The sequence below is a fragment of the Salvelinus fontinalis genome, chromosome 14 (assembly GCF_029448725.1).
Source record: "Salvelinus fontinalis isolate EN_2023a chromosome 14, ASM2944872v1, whole genome shotgun sequence".
NCBI lineage: Eukaryota > Metazoa > Chordata > Actinopteri > Salmoniformes > Salmonidae > Salvelinus > Salvelinus fontinalis.
The window spans coordinates 44,523,794-44,543,316 of NC_074678.1; the positions used below are offsets into that span (position 1 = coordinate 44,523,794).

Here is a 19,523-nt window from a genome sequence, read left to right on the forward strand (position 1 = left end):
TCTGGAGGGGCATTTACACTGGTCTGGTAGGGCATTTACACTGGTCTGGAAGGGCATTTACACTGGTCTGGAAGGGCATTTACACTGGTCTGGAAGGGCATTTACACTGGTCTGGAAGGGCATTTACACTGGTCTGGTGGGGCATTTACACTGGTCTGGAAGGGCATTTACACTGGTCTGGAAGGGCATTTACACTGGTCTGGGGGGGCATTTACACTGGTCTGGAGGGGCATTTCACTGGTCTGGTGGGGGCATTTACACTGGTCTGGAGGGGCATTTACACTGGTCTGGAAGGGCATTTACACTGGTCTGGTAGGGCATTTACACTGGTCTGGAAGGGCATTTACACTGGTCTGGAAGGGCATTTACACTGGTCTGGAAGGGCATTTACACTGGTCTGGGGGGGCATTTACACTGGTCTGGAGGGGCATTTCACTGGTCTGGTGGGGGCATTTACACTGGTCTGGAAGGGCATTTACACTGGTCTGGAAGGGCATTTACACTGGTCTGGAAGGGCATTTACACTGGTCTGGAAGGGCATTTACACTGGTCTGGAAGGGCATTTACACTGGTCTGGAAGGGCATTTACACTGGTCTGGTGGGGCATTTACACTGGTCTGGAAGGGCATTTACACTGGTCTGGAAGGGCATTTACACTGGTCTGGAAGGGTATTTACACTGGTCTGGGGGGGCATTTACACTGGTCTGGAGGGGCATTTCACTGGTCTGGTGGGGGCATTTACACTGGTCTGGAGGGGCATTTCACTGGTCTGGTGGGGGCATTTACACTGGTCTGGTAGGGCATTTCACTGGTCTAGGGGGGCATTTCACTGGTCTGGTAGGGCATTTCACTGGTCTGGAGGGGCATTTACACTGGTCTGGGGGGGCATTTACACTGGTCTGGAAGGGCATTTACACTGGTCTGGGGGGGCATTTACACTGGTCTGGAGGGGCATTTCACTGGTCTGGTGGGGGCATTTACACTGGTCTGGAAGGGCATTTACACTGGTCTGGGGGGGCATTTACACTGGTCTGGAGGGGCATTTACACTGGTCTGGTAGGGCATTTACACTGGTCTGGAAGGGCATTTACACTGGTCTGGAGGGGCATTTACACTGGTCTGGTAGGGCATTTACACTGGTCTGGTAGGGCATTTACACTAGTCTGGAGGGGCATTTACACTGGTCTGGTAGGGCATTTACACTGGTCTGGAAGGGCATTTACACTGGTCTGGAGGGGCATTTACACTGGTCTGGTAGGGCATTTACACTGGTCTGGTAGGGCATTTACACTAGTCTGGAGGGGCATTTACACTGGTCTGGAGGGGCATTTACACTGGTCTGGTAGGGCATTTACACTGGTCTGGTAGGGCATTTACACTAGTCTGGAGGGGCATTTACACTGGTCTGGAGGGGCATTTACACTGGTCTGGTAGGGCATTTACACTGGTCTGGAAGGGTATTTACACTGGTCTGGAAGGGCATTTACACTGGTCTGGAAGGGCATTTACACTGGTCTGGAAGGGCATTTACACTGGTCTGGTGGGGCATTTACACTGGTCTGGAAGGGCATTTACACTGGTCTGGGGGGGCATTTACACTGGTCTGGAAGGGCATTTACACTGGTCTGGGGGGGCATTTACACTGGTCTGGAGGGGCATTTCACTGGTCTGGTGGGGGCATTTACACTGGTCTGGAGGGGCATTTACACTGGTCTGGAAGGGCATTTACACTGGTCTGGTAGGGCATTTACACTGGTCTGGAAGGGCATTTACACTGGTCTGGAAGGGCATTTACACTGGTCTGGAAGGGCATTTACACTGGTCTGGGGGGGCATTTACACTGGTCTGGAGGGGCATTTCACTGGTCTGGTGGGGGCATTTACACTGGTCTGGAAGGGCATTTACACTGGTCTGGAAGGGCATTTACACTGGTCTGGAAGGGCATTTACACTGGCCTGGAAGGGCATTTACACTGGTCTGGAAGGGCATTTACTCTGGTCTGGAAGGGCATTTACACTGGTCTGGTGGGGCATTTACACTGGTCTGGAAGGGCATTTACACTGGTCTGGAAGGGCATTTACACTGGTCTGGAAGGGCATTTACACTGGTCTGGGGGGGCATTTACACTGGTCTGGAGGGGCATTTCACTGGTCTGGTGGGGGCATTTACACTGGTCTGGAGGGGCATTTCACTGGTCTGGTGGGGGCATTTACACTGGTCTGGTAGGGCATTTCACTGGTCTGGTAGGGCATTTCACTGGTCTGGAGGGGCATTTACACTGGTCTGGGGGGGCATTTACACTGGTCTGGAGGGGCATTTCACTGGTCTGGTGGGGCATTTACACTGGTCTAGAGGGGCATTTACACTGGTCTGGAGGGGCATTTCACTGGTCTGGTGGGGGCATTTACACTGGTCTAGAGGGGCATTTACACTGGTCTGGTAGCGCATTTCACTTGTCTGGGGGGGAATTTACACTGGTCTGGAGGGGCATTTCACTGGTCTGGTGGGGGCATTTACACTGGTCTGGTAGGGCATTTCACTGGTCTAGGGGGGCATTTACACTGGTCTGGTAGGGCATTTCACTGGTCTGGTAGGGCATTTCACTGGTCTGGTAGGGCATTTCACTGGTCTGGAGGGGCATTTACACTGGTCTGGGGGGGCATTTACACTGGTCTGGAGGGGCATTTCACTGGTCTGGTGGGGCATTTACACTGGTCTAGAGGGGCATTTACACTGGTCTGGAGGGGCATTTCACTGGTCTGGTGGGGGCATTTACACTGGTCTAGAGGGGCATTTACACTGGTCTGGTAGCGCATTTCACTTGTCTGGGGGGGAATTTACACTGGTCTGGAGGGGCATTTCACTGGTCTGGTGGGGGCATTTACACTGGTCTGGTAGGGCATTTCACTGGTCTAGGGGGGCATTTCACTGGTCTGGTAGGGCATTTCACTGGTCTGGAGGGGCATTTACACTGGTCTGGGGGGGCATTTACACTGGTCTGGAGGGGCATTTCACTGGTCTGGTGGGGCATTTACACTGGTCTAGAGGGGCATTTACACTGGTCTGGAGGGGCATTTCACTGGTCTGGTGGGGGCATTTACACTGGTCTAGAGGGGCATTTACACTGGTCTGGTAGCGCATTTCACTGGTCTGGGGGGGCATTTACACTGGTCTGGAGGGGCATTTCACTGGTCTGGTGGGGGCATTTACACTGGTCTGGTAGGGCATTTCACTGGTCTAGGGGGGCATTTCACTGGTCTGGTAGGGCATTTCACTGGTCTGGAGGGGCATTTACACTGGTCTGGGGGGGCATTTACACTGGTCTGGAGGGGCATTTACACTGTTCTGGTAGGGCATTTCACTGGTCTGGAGGGGCATTTCACTGGTCTGGTAGGGCATTTCACTGGTCTGGGGGGGCATTTACACTGGTCTGGAGGGGCATTTACACTGGTCTGGAGGGGCATTTACACTGTTCTGGTAGGGCATTTCACTGGTCTGGAGGGGCATTTCACTGGTCTGGTAGGGCATTTCACTGGTCTGGGGGGGCATTTACACTGGTCTGGAGGGGCATTTCACTGGTCTGGTGGGGGCATTTACACTGGTCTGGTAGGGCATTTCACTGGTCTAGGGGGGCATTTCACTGGTCTGGAGGGGCATTTCACTGGTCTGGAGGGGCATTTACACTGGTCTGGGGGGGCATTTACACTGGTCTGGAGGGGCATTTCACTGGTCTGGTGGGGCATTTACACTGGTCTAGAGGGGCATTTACACTGGTCTGGAGGGGCATTTCACTGGTCTGGTGGGGGCATTTACACTGGTCTAGAGGGGCATTTACACTGGTCTGGTAGCGCATTTCACTGGTCTGGGGGGGCATTTACACTGGTCTGGAGGGGCATTTCACTGGTCTGGTGGGGGCATTTACACTGGTCTGGTAGGGCATTTCACTGGTCTAGGGGGGCATTTCACTGGTCTGGTAGGGCATTTCACTGGTCTGGAGGGGCATTTACACTGGTCTGGGGGGGCATTTACACTGGTCTGGAGGGGCATTTACACTGGTCATGTGGGGCATTTACACTGGTCTGGAGGGGCATTTACACTGGTCTGGAGGGGCATTTACACTGGTCTGGAAGGGCATTTACACTTGTCTGGTGGGGCATTTACACTGGTCTGGTGGGGCATTTACACTGGTCTGGTGGGGCCTTTACACTAGTCTGGAGTGGCATTTCCACTGGTTTGGAGGGGCATTTCCACTGGTCTGGAGGGGCATTTACACTGGTCTGCCTGGTAGCATGGATCTTTGGTCATGGGTTATAAAACCTCTGAATCGGCATGAATGGAGACTCTGGACTGGAATCCTCCTCAGTGCAGTGAAGCTCTTGGCTGAGTTATGAGGTGAGGCCAAAGGTCGTGGCCTGTCCCTTAACACAGCCTCCTCCAGTGGCCTGATTGAATCCAACAACTACGTTTCCCCTGTATTCTTGAGCCATATAAACCAGAAACAGAAGTCGTCTACAACGTGTTCTACCCCTCTAGTTCGCCTCAAAAACAGTTTGCCGCTATGAGTACCCCATGCTATCTCTGGGCTATCATTACCATGTAAAAAAGCTTTGCATTCTCTACCAAGAAGCGTGTATGTGAATTCCATGGAATAAATCTATATACATGCATGTGGCTTCCTCACCTGTGGGGTCGTCTGAGACCCGGCACCCGGACAGCTGATGAAACGAAGGAGTATTTCTGTCTGTAATTAAGCCCTTTGGTGGGGAAAAACTCATTGTGATTGGCTGGGCCTGGCTCCCTAGTGGGTGGGCCTGTCTCCCAAGTGGGTGGGCCTAGGCTCTCCCTGGCCCACCCTTGGCTGCGCCCCTGCCCAGTCATGTGAAATCCGTAGATTAGCGTCTAAGGAATTTATTTCAATTGACTGATTTTCTTATACGACCTGTAACTCAGTAAAATTGTTGAAATTGTTGCGTGTTCCATTTATGTTCAGTGTACATGCATATGTTGACACAAGCGTGTATATTCCGATTTACATACTGGTACATTATTGTTGAAATGACCTGACGAAGAGCCTAGTGGGATTGACATGTTGTCATTTGTGCGTCTTAATAAATCACTGGGAAACATTACAGAGATAACGAACATGACTTCTTTCATGATATTTATTGTTAACCCCTCTGTGTTTGGTTGCCGCTTCAACTAGTCAAGAGATAAATCAAATATCAACTCTCAAGAATCGATGAATGAACATGGAATGGAAATCAAACTGGACATCTGATAATGGCCGGAAAAACGAATTAGAATTCTATCTCCACTTGAAAACCTGAGGTGACTGGAATTGAAATAGTCCGTCTCCGGGGATGACAGCGGACTGAGTTGGCGAGTCCTGTTTGGACACTGTCCTCCCCAGGGTCCACAAATAGTGACACTCTCATCTGACTGTCAGTGTGTTGAGGTGCTCTGTAGCCTGTTCCATCCTGTGACTCGGGCTGGCTCTGCCAATAAGCATCAGAAGCATCCGCTTGTGTAACGGGCTTCCTCCTTCTCCTCATCCGAAGAGGAGTAGCAGGGATTTGACCAAAATGCAGCGGGTTGTGAATACATAATGATTTAATAAACAAAAACAGAAGAACACGACGAACACTTGAATAATTACAAAACAAATATACGAATGTAGACAGACCGGGACACGAACTTACATACAACGTGAAGAATGCATGAACCAGGAAAACAGACTACATAAAACGAACAAACTAACAAAAACCGGAACAGTCCCATGTGGCGTAACATACAGACACTGACACAGGAGACAATCACCCACAAACAAACAGTGAGAACAACCTACCTTAATATGACTCTCAATTAGAGGAAAACGCAAAACACCTGCCTCTAATTAAGAGCCATACCAGGCAACCCAAAACCAACATAGAAACAGAAAACATAGACTGCCCACCCAAAACTCACGCCCTGACCATCACACACATACAAAACAACAGAAAACAGGTCAGGAACGTGACAGCTTGGGAATTAGAAGAGAAGAATACGGGAGTTAAAATGTGCTTGTGCATCAGCAGTTTTCCTCTTGTTCAATAAGCCCATGTCAGCTAACCTTTATTGAATTGCTAGGTGAATTAGTCTAGCAAGCTATCTAAACCTTGTAGTAATCCTGGCCAAATTTGCGACCAGGCACGCAGAGCACGTGTCCAGGTGCCCTGACCTCCAGGTGCCCTGACCTCCAGGTGCCCTGACCTCCATGGGCCCTGACCTCCATGGGCCCTGACCTCCATGGGCCCTGACCTCCAGGTGCCCTGACCTCCATGGGCCCTGACCTCCATGGGCCCTGACCTCCAGGTGCCCTGACCTCCAGGTGCCCTGACCTCCAGGTGCCCTGACCTCCATGGGCCCTGACCTCCAGGTGCCCTGACCTCCATGGGCCCTGACCTCCATGGGCCCTGACCTCCAGGTGCCCTGACCTCCATGGGCCCTGACCTCCAGGTGCCCTGACCTCCATGGGCCCTGACCTCCATGGGCCCTGACCTCCAGGTGCCCTGACCTCCATGGGCCCTGACCTCCATGGGCCCTGACCTCCAGGTGCCCTGACCTCCATGGACCCTGACCTCCAGGTGCCCTGACCTCCATGGGCCCTGACCTCCATGGGCCCTGACCTCTATGGGCCCTGACCTCCATGGGCCCTGACCTCCAGGTGCCCTGACCTCCATGGGCCCTGACCTCCATGGGCCCTGACCTCCAGGTGCCCTGACCTCCAGGTGCCCTGACCTCCATGGGCTCTGAACTCCAGGTGCCCTGACCTCCATGGGCCCTGACCTCCATGGGCCCTGACCTCCATGGGCCCTGACCTCCAGGTGCCCTGACCTCCATGGGCCCTGACCTCCATGGGCCCTGACCTCCAGGTGCCCTGACCTCCAGGTGCCCTGACCTCCAGGTGCCCCCATTTATTTTGTTATTCACTCTCACCCATATATTGTATGAACATGGCATAAAGTCATGGCAAAATGTATAGAATTGCAGGAAATTTGCTTTAAAACTGCAAAATGTTGTCCGACCCATGGCTCATTCCCAAAAGGATCGAGCCGGCACAGCTGTGACTGTCTGAGGTGGGAGTCTGTAGCATAACTGTCTGTAGTGGGAAGCAACTTGCACCAGCCTGATCCTGTCCCTGACTTTCAGATACATCGTCTGATTCCCGCCACTCTATCTATGGATTTCATAGCGTCAATCTAGCTGTCATCATGTGTTAGTCGGTACTGGGCTGTAAAAATGGGATTTATGTCTAATTTATTCGGATGTTTTGCCAAATGCATTTTCTATTGATGACTTTGTTCTGAAATAAATATAATTTAATTGTAATTTTTATTTACTAATTATTGCCCTCAAAATATAACAGCAAGAAACAGTTGAGTGTCTTATCCTTGCTTGCCAAAGACGTAGTCTCTCGACACCTGCATATATGGTCAGGATGAGAAATTCATTTCCTGGACTGGACAAACTTGATCTCCGTGCTGATGATCATGTTGTCCTGATTCAGATCTTGAGCGTATATTGGCCGTAAATAGCCACCTGATGACTCCCAAACCAAATGAAGCCACGTCATGGGCAAGCAAGAGGGGTACTTCAAACCTCCTCATCTCCTCCCCACCATAACCATGATCCACATACGGTGTGCCCACTACCCGGTACATATTGCTCTTCTCAGATTAGGTAGGCGTGGATATGTACTCATGTCATCAAGTATGCGCGCCTGATAATACTTTACATGTATGACATACCCATGACACCTCCTGACTAGTTCATGTAACTGTGGCGTAAACACCTATCCTGCTGCGCCCTGCGCCGCCCCGATCCCCACGCATCACTCCATCAACATTGTTGTACTGCGGTTGGGAGATAGATCCTCTTTCACTTTCCAGGAATGTGTACCCAGGTCCTGTTCCAGGAGACAGAATGTGACTGGGTGCTTGAGGAAAAGTTCAGCCAGTCCTCTCTTGAGTCTGAGAGAAAAGAGAGGGGGGGGGGGGGGGGGGGGGAGATAAGGAGAGGGAGAGAGGGAGGAGCGGGAGGGAACTGGAACAGCCCTTAGAGTCGGCGCGCGCTGGTTCAGACCGGTTCCTGTTACCCCGCCTTCCCTTCACAGACATGTAAATACAGATCTGGCCTGCCGCCAGCATTAGTCACCTTTTTGTCTTGAGAAAGAGGGGTGGAGGGAAAGATAGAGAGGGAGGGAGAGAGGGAGGGAGAGGGAGATACTGACAGAGAAAGAGAGAGCGACAGAGACGAGGACAGAGAGAGAGAGAGAGAGAGAGAGAGAGAGAGAGAGAGAGAGAGAGAGAGAGAGAGAGAGAGGGAGAGAGAGAGAGAGAGAGAGTGAGAGAGAGGAGTGAGATGTTGTCAACATGGTCTACAATGAAAACTGCACATCCTCCCTAGTCTAGGAGGGATTAAGGGCTGTTCAGACCGACGCCTCATATTTTTAAAAGTACAATTATGAAACTACTTTAGAGCAATTATAGCCAGTTTGACTAGTATTTCTTATTAAACAAAACATTAGTAAGTCTGGTTGTGTCAAGATTAAAGTATAACCCTTTCAGTTCATTTTGTTTCATACTGTAATGTCCAAAACAAAGAAATGACTTTGTCCAGCTGTGAAATTAACATGAGATGACCAATTTCACTTGCTTTGGCAATGTTAACGTATGTTTCCCATGCCAATAAAGCCCTCAAATTTAATTGAAATTTAATTGAGAGAGAGGGGGGGGGGGGGCAGAGAGAGAGAGAGACAGAGAGGGACAGAAAGAGAGAGAGAGAGAGTGAGAGAGAGAGAGAGCAAGAGAGAGAGTGAGAGAGAGGGACAGAGAGAGAGAGAGAGAGAGAGAGAGAGAGAGAGAGAGAGAGAGAGAGAGAGAGAGAGAGAGAGAGATACAGAGAGAGAGCGAGAGACAGAGAGAGAGGGACAGAGAGAGAGGAGAGAGAGAGAGAGAGAGAGAGAGAGAGAGAGAGAGAGAGAGAGAGAGAGAGGAGAGAGAGAGAGAGAGAGAGAGAGAGAAAGCGAGAGACAGAGAGAGAGGGACAGAGAGAGAGAGAGAGAGAGAGAGAGAGAGAGAGGGCCCTGGGCCCTGGCAGTAAACCCCAAAAAGACTAAAATATTGATTTTCCAGAGAAGATCCAGATCTCAGGGAATTAGACCAAAGTTCTCAATTGGTACAAAATATATAGAGTACTGCACACACTACAATTACTTAGGTTTAAAAATAAGCTCAACTGGACACCTTAATGAGGCAGTGAATGAACTGAGAGAGAAAGCACGCAGGGCATTCTACGCAATTAAAAAGCAAATTCAAATTGAAATACCTATTAAAATTTGGCTAAAACTAATTGAATATGTCATTGAACCAATTGCACTTTATGGCAGCGAGGTGTGGGGTCCACTTGCAAAACAAGATTTCATCAAATGGGACAAACATCCCATTGAAACCCTGCATGCAGAGTTCTGTAAGATTCTCCTACATGTCCAGAGGAAAACTACAAACAATGCATGCAGGGCAGAATTAGGCAAATATCCACTAATAATAAAAACTCAAAAAAGAGCAATTAAGTTTTGGAAACATCTAAAATACAGTGACCCCCTCTCATATCACTACCAAGCCCTGCAATACCAAGAGCTGAGCAAAGAAAAGAGTCCCCTCATCCAGCTGGTCCTGGGGCTGAGTTCACAAACCTGTTCTACTAAACTACATTGCTGCCTGCCATAAGTTGAGGGACAGTGTCTGACAGACCAATCAACCTGCACATGTACTCTACTGTATGTTTATTGTTATTGTTGAAAGTATGGTTATTTTGACACTTAGTTATTGTTGTTACTGTTGTCCCGTTGACCATTTTGATTCTCATTTTTTATATTGTAAATAAGCTTTGGCAATATGTACATTGTTACGTCATGCCAATAAAGCAAATTGAATTGAATTGAATTGAGAGAGAAAGAGAGAGAGATACAGAGAGAGAGCGAGAGACAGAGAGAGAGGGACAGAGAGAGAGAGAGCGAGAGAGAGAGAGAGAGAGAGAGAGAGAGAGAGAGAGAGAGAGATACAGAGAGATACAGAGAGAGATACAGAGAGAGAGCGAGAGACAGAGAGAGAGGGACAGTGAGAGAGAGAGAGAGAGAGAGAGAGAGAGAGGAGAGAGAGAGAGAGAGAGAGAGAGAGGTGTGTGAGAGAGAGCGAGAGAGAGAGAGGGACACAGAGATAGAGAGAGAGAGAGAGAGAGAGAGAGAGAGACAGAGAGGGACAGAGAGAGAGAGATACAGAGAGAGAGCGAGAGACAGAGAGAGAGGGACAGAGAGAGAGAGAGAGAGAGAGAGAGAGAGAGAGAGAGAGAGAGAGAGAGAGAGAGAGAGAGAGAGAGAGGGGGACAGAGAGAGAGAGGGAGGAAGGGAGAGATAGGGACAGAGAGAGAAAGACAGAGAGAGAGAGAGAGAGAGAGAGAGAGGAGTGAGATGTTGTCAACATGGTCTACAATGAAAACTGCACATCCTCCGTAGTCTAGGAGGGATTAAGGGCTGTTCAGACCGACGCCTCATATTTTTAAAAGTACAATTATGAAACTACTTTAGAGCAATTATAGCCAGTTTGACTAGTATTTCTTATTAAACAAAACATTAGTAAGTCTGGTTGTGTCTAGATTAGAGTATAACCATTTCAGTTCATTTTGTTTCATACTGTAATGTCCAAAACAAAGAAATGATTTTGTCTAGCTGTGAAAATGAATATGAGATGACCAATGAAAAGAATTTGCTCTCCTAGAGTAGAACTCTCTTAGAATGCAAAAGGGCATATCGCCCCCTCTCCATGTTTCATGCGTCGTTTGGTGTACACGATTCTCAGAATGCGGACTTCAAAAAGGTGTTTGCTGGACTTATAGGTAGGGCCTTCTAGTGATTGGACAAATTCCACAGTAGCTCCGATGACCTGTATGATGCACGTGACACCACAATTGGCTTCCAATTAAGAATTGCCAACTGTGCAAATGTTTACACTTCCCATGTGGTTATCACCTGACACTTTAGTTACGTCGGATGTTCCCTGTAGCTGAACAGAAACCATCAATCTTCCACTCAGACTATGTACAATTATAATGCATTATAAGACTTCGTAAACACGTCATAAACACGTTCATACCCCTAAAATGGCTTACAATCATTTCACAATGATCCTGTTTAAATCACATTTATTTTCAGTATTTTGTGAATTTTGGGGTTATTGATACTTTGGCAAACTTATCTAGATTCAGTTTTCAGATTGCAGTATAGTGATGATACCTGTTCCTATTTTCTGTGAAATTGATCATGTTATACCCATGTTTACTAGTGTATTGATCCATAATCCTTTAAAGGAGGCAATCGACAGTTGAAACAATAACAAAGCATTTCGACCCCCCCCCACCCCCCTTGTTTTGGTAAAAAGCTGAGGGACGGGACTGGATGAAATAACCACTCTCAAATAGTGGGGGTAGGAGGTGGGTGGTAGTGGGGGTAGGGAGTGGGTGATGCTGTAGGTGGTGCATTGTACTACATCAACACACTGCCCTTGCAAATCTTTGGTCAAGACTAAAATAGTGCACCTCAGTTCCTCTGAGCTGGTCAAGTTTATCCCTGCTCAGGCGCTTTCATAAGTAGGATTTGCTGGAATGAGGTCAAGAGGTTATAGAGCATAAACTAGCTTCAAAATGGGGTTTATGCAGAGCTAGTTAACATCCCCCCTCTCTCCTTTGCTAACAAACTTAATACAAAACCGGTTCCAATCATACTGACTTTCAGGCTTAAAACACGACTGGTATCTTGTTTACTACATTCCTCTACTCTGGGAGGACTACTTTTGCAGCTGAACAACACGGCTGCAGCTTCTCAGGCACACAGACAGGGTTCAGCTGTGCAACGCCAAGAGCCCTAACGGTAGAGCAGGCCTGCAGGCAGCCAGGCCAGTGGAGTCCGACAACTGTTGTCATTGAGGGCCACTAATAATAACCACATTTGACGTCAGCAGTCGCATGTCGACACATTTAGCTGCGGCATGTCTCACTACTCATTCATTCTACTCACTATTCGGGTACACACGCCTGAGATTGCACTGCATGATCTAAACCTATGAAAGGGAATACATTCTTATCTTCAGTGGGGATTCGGAAGGTTGCCAGGGGGTTGGGGGGCTATTTAGCATATCTACTTTGGTCTGGAACTTTCCTTAGAAAAAATGAAAAATGTTGTTTGTTTGTTTTGCTGGACATCTCAGCAGATTGATGTAATGAACTGCAGACAAAGGCCCACGTCTTGTCGAAAACATCGAACTGTCTCTTTTACAGTTTAAATCAGCCCTTTAATGAAGCCAGAAAGACCAGGCCTTTGTTTCTATTTTCTCCCTGATCCGACCACCGACTGGCATCATACAGATCCCGCCGTCTCCTTTCCATCCTCTCAGCACTTTAGGTTATCGAGGCCACGGGCAAACCCTCTCCCTCCGTAGTGAAAACGCCACGGCCTCCAATAGGGCTGGCAAGCCTTGGGATAGGGAGTGAGCGTAACGTGTGTGTGCGTGCGTGTTTGTGTGTGTGTGTGTGTGTGACTTCTCAGAATGTGTGTGTGTGTGATTAGGGTGAGAAGCCAGTCATAAAAGACTGCAGTGTCACACGGCTAAATAGTCGACATAGCTCCCTGTTTAGCTGTCTATAACCCCCTCCCTCTCTTTCACTCTCCGTCTACAACTCCCATAGCTATGCAGTACATAGCTCTCATCCCCACAGCCAATCAGGGAGGGCTGAGCAGAAAGGTACTTCTTGCTGAGTCAGACAAACCAGAAGAACTATATGTGCTTCCTGACCTCTTCCTTAGAACAACCCAGATGCAGTGACACTGATGTGGCGCGCACTGTTTGTTCCCTGGTGTCTCTAGTAGACGTGCAGCTTGGCTCCACGACCACGTGCAGATCTAGGATCGGATAACCCCACTCCTATCCTGACCTTGGCCTTTCGGAGGTAAAAGGCAAAGCTGACCACAGATCAGTGCATAGGGGCAACAACATGCTTCACCAGTAGTTCACTCAATGACGTGTCTTTGCACGCTCGTTACGCTATATCTTGGGATGCGTGTCATCGATTTGCCATTAGAATCTACTGACTTAGTGTCAGAAGACGCACCCAAATCCCTGGTCACGTTAGAGTTATTGTGAAACCAGCGGGCTGCACTTGACAGTAAGATAAATTGGATGGGGGTTACTGCCAAAAAAACGTTCCCCTAAAGTAAACTGACCGATCCAGCCCATCCACTGCCCCTTTCACTTCCTGTTCGGGAACATACAGTACGGTGTCTTTGTCGCCTTACAAATTGGAGGCCACAGGCCACAGGCCACGGACAGACAACACACACGACGTGCACGCTTCCCCATCCTATCTCCCACTCAGCACTTCCTCATATCTCCAGGGTTTTTCAACAAGTAGCCCAAATCTGCTGACTTTCCTAACACAGCAAGCAGTTAGCTGAGCTGCAACACCAAGGTCATTGGCTGATACTGGCAATTGGGGTGTTATGGTTAATTATTCATAGGAATCAGACTAGCAGGACAAAGGGCAAAATAAAGAAGTGGATGTCAGACTTTCTGTATTTTATAGATGATGATATCACAACCTTATAAATTATTATTGAGAGGAGGAAACAATAATTGGAATATCAATCAAAGAGTATTTGAACAATTCAGCATGTGCTTGATTAAGAAGTGCCGTTTTTTAAACCATTTATATAACAGCTTGAGAGAGAAACATTGTGTCAGTTGAAATCAGTGAGTGTGTAAAAGAGATGCCCTGCATAAGAACTTTACCGTCACCCAACACGACCACATCTCCTCCAACTTTAGGCTGGGAGCGCCCTCTTGTGTCAACATATAGTAATAGCAGCCAGGAAAATAACCTTTCACTAAAATACTCAAAAAAAACATCATGGCATTCATATTTTAATAAGTTTAAAGACTGTACATTAAATGCAAAGGAGGCTGTCAAGTACAGATCATTTTTGATAAATTAACAAACATTTGTAATTAAGTAAAATCCCTGCAAAGTGAGGACTGTGTTACATTTATATAAAGCTTTCCTTCATGTCTGGTTCCACACTGGTAGTAATTCTGTGGCTTCCAGTCCTTTCCAGACACAGTCCACAGTCCAGTAGCTGTGTACGTACCATTGCTTCCCCTGGAACTCCAAACAACATTGTTCTCTGGGGTAACCACGGTGTTGTTGATCCACCAAATGATGTCCACCAGGTGTGTGTGTAAACCACTGAGGACACACACCAGCATAGGTGTGTGTGAAGCACCAGGGTCACTCTCGAATGAGGAGAGGATGAGTACAGATGGATCAGAAGGGTTCAAACCTAACAGGAGAAAGAAAGTCAACATGCATGAAGACTTTGGGCTGAAAAGGTGTGTTCGAACCAAACACTTGGAGAAATCTTAGAACTCGCTTGAGCAAATATTATTGAAGTACAGACAATTGTGAGCTCCTTTGTGTAAGAATGTGTCAATAACAATTCGCCTTCAAATACACATTGCAGCAAAAGGTATTAAAATTCCAGCTTACCTTCTACAAAGAGCTGGATGCCCCTACTAAACACCACATCCTTTTGAGAGGGCTTCCCCCCATGTACACACCTGAGGAAAAACATGACTATCATTATCATCAGAACACTGCAAGAATGCAGATAGAATGAAGTGCAATCTGCATTGAAAGTTGAGCTGAAAGTTACCCCAGTAGTAGTAAAGTGAAACATAGTCCTGCTCTGTTCATTCTGGCTGAGTGGTTTGTTTCAGTTGGTGCTCTGGAGAGGAGAAAAGCCAACTGCCTGAGTCCCTTGAGGGTCTTGGTGTCTTGTCCTCCAGTATCATGCAGCTCTCTCCTCTCACACCAACGTGGTGTCAGAGCATTTCGTATGATTCCGTCTGTAAAACCGAGACACTCCATTTAGCATGACATGTTACGTTTCGTATTGGAATGTATTAAATCCATCATCCATTTCGTATCATATTAAGAATTATAATTTATATGATATATTTCGAATTGTAATTTGTTCAAAATGCTACCAATTGCAATTAGAACAATATGTTACGAATTGGCAAAACATATATGTTACAAATCCACCCCCCCCCCCCCCATTTTCTTTTTACAAGAATAGACTACCAATCGTTGTCCATGGTGCTGAAATTATGAACTGTCTATGCACCTGCATGCCTATCGAATGAATCGATGATAGGCTTTCTGTGGTGCCAGGGCTTAATTTTACTTTAGCTAATGGATAAGCGGTTATTGATAGGCCTATTTGGTCGTCATTTTATCATGTTAAGCCTAAAGTTTGACAAAGCTATACATGCTGTGGCAATGCTGCCCTTTTTAGACTGCTGGCATTAATGTAATTAGCCTACTTGTTCAGTAATTAAGTTGAAATTCAAATATTGCACATTGTAAAATAAATGTTAGATGCAACAGCATACTAATCAGCTACCAATATAAATGTTTTGAATATACAGCTGTCCTGTATAGCCTACCTGCATGACATGAGCCGTCCTCTCGCTCTCTCCCAGCTTGGATAGAAAGTTGTGTAAAAATAGACTATTAATGCCAAATAATATAGTCAGTCCACCCTCAAAACACTAGCTTAATAGGGATTGTTTTATATGCAGTGTACTACTTATAACTACATACTGCATTTAGCTGCTATTTATAAACAAACAAAAATTCTTCTTCCCTTTTTCTACACAACTTCATAATATCCAATTAGGATCCTGTCTCATCTCTGCAACTCCCCAACAGGCTTGGGAGAGGCGAAGGTCGAGTCATGCATCCTCTGGAACATGACCTGCCAAACCGTGCTTCTTAACACCCACCTGCTTAGCCCGGAAGCCACACCGTTCAACTGACAACCAAAGTCAGCCTGCAGGCGCCCGGCCCACCACAAGGCGTCACTAGAGTGCAATGAGCCAAGTAAAGCCCCCCCGGCCAAACCCTCCCCTAACCCGGACACTGCTTGGCCAATTGTGCACCGCCCTATGGGACTCCCGGTCACGGACGGTTGTGACACAGCCTGGGATCGAACCAGGGCCTGTAGTGACCGTTGCGCCACCTGGGAGGCTTTATAAACTTTTGAAAATAAAAATGACATCAAATAGCCTAACAATGAGGGAAAAAATAGTCAGCTTGAGGACAACTATTTATTTATTGCTGAACTCTGGATAATAGCCTACACAAATGTCAATATTCAAGGTCAATTAAATCAAATCAACTTAAATCCAACTTGAGAGACTCCTCTCGTGTCCTGAAGTCCTCCTTTTCTGTGTGCAAATGTTTTTGCCATGGCCTGTAGGTCCAGGTTGTGGGCCCGACTATTTTCTATACTGACTATTGCCAACCCAGACAGTCTTTCCTAAGACATTGTGCATTATATATCCATTGAGCAGCACACAACTTAAACGTAGTCGTGAATGATGCATGCCAAGATATATCAGAGATAAGGGGCTGTTGATATTGCAACCACACAACTCAGATGCCGGTTAACCAGTATGAACGAAATCGCGAACAGATTTTTTTGTTCAACCCCTTACGAACTGTTGTCCGCTAAAGATGATCTGTTTGCATCCGCCAATCTATTGGCTGTCCGGTATGCAGACGACCTGTCCCCAGAGCTTCCTATACAGTTAATTAATCTCTTTCTGTAATGTGTTGAGGCCAGCACTACAGGAAAACTCCACCCAAAAACAATATTGTGGTATATTTCATTCGTCAATCGTTGACAACTTGATTGTTGACAAGCAAAACATGGACTTTCAAGATATGTAACTTTCAAAATACAGAAATCATCCCGATATGATGCATTTAGCTGAGGCTTAAGGTTAGGAGTTAGGTTAAAGGGTTAAGGGTTCAAGGTTAGGGGAAGGGTTAGCTAAAAGGGTTAAGGTTAGAGTTGGGGTTAGGTTTAGCTAATATGCTAAGTAGTTGCAAAGGAACCAAAAAGTAGTTGGTAGTTGCAAAGTTGCTATAATGCTAAAGTCGCCTGTGATGAGATTCGAACATGCAATCTTTGGGTTGCTAGACATTCAACAAAAAGCAGTTCTTCACCTCATATCTTTTATACAACACTTGAGCATTTAGCCCAATCGTTCTAAGAACCGTCAGTTCATCACTAATTAGGAGAATGTCAATAAATGATAGATTCCTATTTCCATCTTCTCGAAAGGTAACGTTAATAGCTAGACTCTCAGAACTAAGTTATTATAGAGGAAGGACACTGGTGCAGAGAGGAAATGTTGTGAAAAACCATCTGGGTGGAACATGAGTGTTTTCCCAAGGCACATGTTGCCCCCTTCTATATCAGGCTCAAAACAAGTAGATCATTTATTCAGTTTGTAGGAGGATAGAAAAACAGGAAAGAACGGTTGGCACAAGTGGTTTTGTCTGAAACAGATGTACGACTTCTCCGGTTCTGCCCACGCTGGAGTATGGGGTGATTCTGACAGTGTCAATGATCTGTGGTAAACCACAATTCACTTTACATGATTTGTTCCTGCCCTTCTCCCTTTCTGCCTACATTATAAATGTTAGTTAACCCAATATAAATAGTCCATGAAACCCCATAAAAGACACCCAGGAGATACAGCACTCTTAGAACATGACAAGAACAAAACAACATCAACTTGAGTTTATTAGGAGCTGCTTTGGAAGACCAATACAGAGTAGCCTGTAGATACAGTACAGTGTTTTTACGTAGTACACCTCACATCCGTCTCTACAAATCAGTTGTTCTTTCAAATCCTTCTGTTAGTCCACAGAAATAAACAGCCATGTCATTCTCTTTAGATCCATGGATCAGTAACTGATGCTGGTGAAGTGGCCTGCTATCATTGGTCTGGACAGTGATCTTGTTGGGATGGAAGCCGTGGCCGTAGAGCACGTGGGAGGTGTTGGTCAGGCGGTAGCTGAGTACCAGTTCAGGCCTCTCTCCTTGACTCTGCTTGTACCAGCTCACAGTGGCCATGCTACAGTTAGTGGACAGAGCGCAGTCCAGAGTGGCATCCTCGCCCACTTTCACTGATAAGCTCTTCAGTGATGCACCCAGGGACTCTCCCAAACGTACACCTGTAGAAAGTCACAGGAGGCAAATCATATAGGGCTACAGGCAGTGGCCCGGTCCAGATACAACCCCTAATAACTAGTTCCTCAAGTCAATTCTGATTGAAAAATGCATTCCATTTCATAATGTCTTGCTATGCCTACTGAACTGTCACCGCAACAAAGTGTCACGGTTACTGAAGGATTGTACCAGTACAATTTTAACTGACAGTAAAGCATTTAAATGCATTGAGGAACACAACCAACAAAACACTCAATGAGGTTATATCAAATGTTTAATATCTTTAACCATTGCTATTGTAAAATGTACTTACCATTCAGTATGATTGACAAGCACAACATGATTCTCCTTGTCACTTTCATGGTCGGATGCTCGATTCTGTGAGATGATGAAAAGGAAGCTTTCGATCCGACTCCCCCCTAGACTCTGCTTGAGGTTTCTATGGGGAGAAGTAGGCTGTGGTTGTTGGTCCAACTGAGTCTCACAGAGGAACTGCCTTCCAACACGTTGTGCACAAACTCATCAGACCATTTCAACCTCAGATGTGTCAGTCTGCAAAGGCAGCATTACCTTAACAGGCTGACCACTCCGCTCGCGTCGCAAAATTAATTTAGGAATCTATGTTATTCAATTATTGCACCCACACTGCTCGCGCACGTCAACGAGCGTCTGCGTTGCCAAGGGCTAAAATAGAAGTCATTCCTATTTCTGACACAGATCGCGCTGCAAGTCCTGCCTCTCCCATCTCCTCATTGGTTTATAGAAGCAGGTACCAACGTGCCATCTCCTCATTGGATATATCCAAGTGGGTGATTGAAAGACGAACTGTGTTGCCGGTCGGTGTAGTAATACTATGAAGGTTTAGATGCCAATCACCATATGAGTTCAAAGATGAAAAAGCCTGGAAGGAGGAGAGATGACTAGAAATGATTCGGTTGACCATTTTATGTGTGGATTAATTGTCGGAGTAGAGGATCTTGTGCATTTCAGGTAAGATAACAAATCAATGTTTATATCCCAGGACAATTTAGCTAGCAACAACAAGCTAGCTAAATAGGACAAATTAGCTAGCAAGTGCAAGCTAACTAGTTAAATTGCCACAAATGTTTAATGCTTTTCGACCTGTCCCCAAATTAACGTCATTGGTTCAGTTTGTTTTAATATTTTAACCTGCGTGTCGTGATTGCGTTTGGTGTAGGGGGACAACATACATTTATGCACGATGGCGCACACGCGCAGCCGGTTTGGGTTCTGTGTTAGGCTCCCAAATGTACTGCATTGTCTATTGGGATTTGTGGGAAATGGCCACACAGAGGACTGTGAGTGACCTACAATGTGAGTAGGCATACA

General features: G+C 46.8%; 1 protein-coding gene across 1 annotated transcript; it reads right to left on the minus strand.

Annotated features, from left to right (window-relative positions):
• Positions 1 to 17,727: 17,727 nt before the first annotated feature.
• On the minus strand, positions 17,728 to 18,905 carry sid1 (secreted immunoglobulin domain 1). The gene is made up of 2 exons (XM_055943645.1): positions 18,487 to 18,905; positions 17,728 to 18,178 (listed from the first exon to the last, which is right to left on the minus strand). The coding sequence occupies exons 1-2, from the start codon at positions 18,533 to 18,535 to the stop codon at positions 17,829 to 17,831; spliced, it is 399 nt and encodes a 132-aa protein (XP_055799620.1). The 5' UTR covers positions 18,536 to 18,905; the 3' UTR covers positions 17,728 to 17,828.
• Positions 18,906 to 19,523: the final 618 nt, after the last annotated feature.

What these genes read in the sequence shown, in the direction of transcription:
- sid1 (XM_055943645.1), bottom strand. Translation starts at nt 18,535, where the DNA reads ATGAAAGTGACAAGGAGAATCATGTTGTGCTTGTCAATCATACTGAAT. An exon ending in CTTGTCAATCATACTGAATG is followed by an intron (nt 18,179 to 18,486) that starts GTAAGTACATTT and finishes GACTTTCTACAG; the next exon opens with GTGTACGTTTGGGAGAGTCC.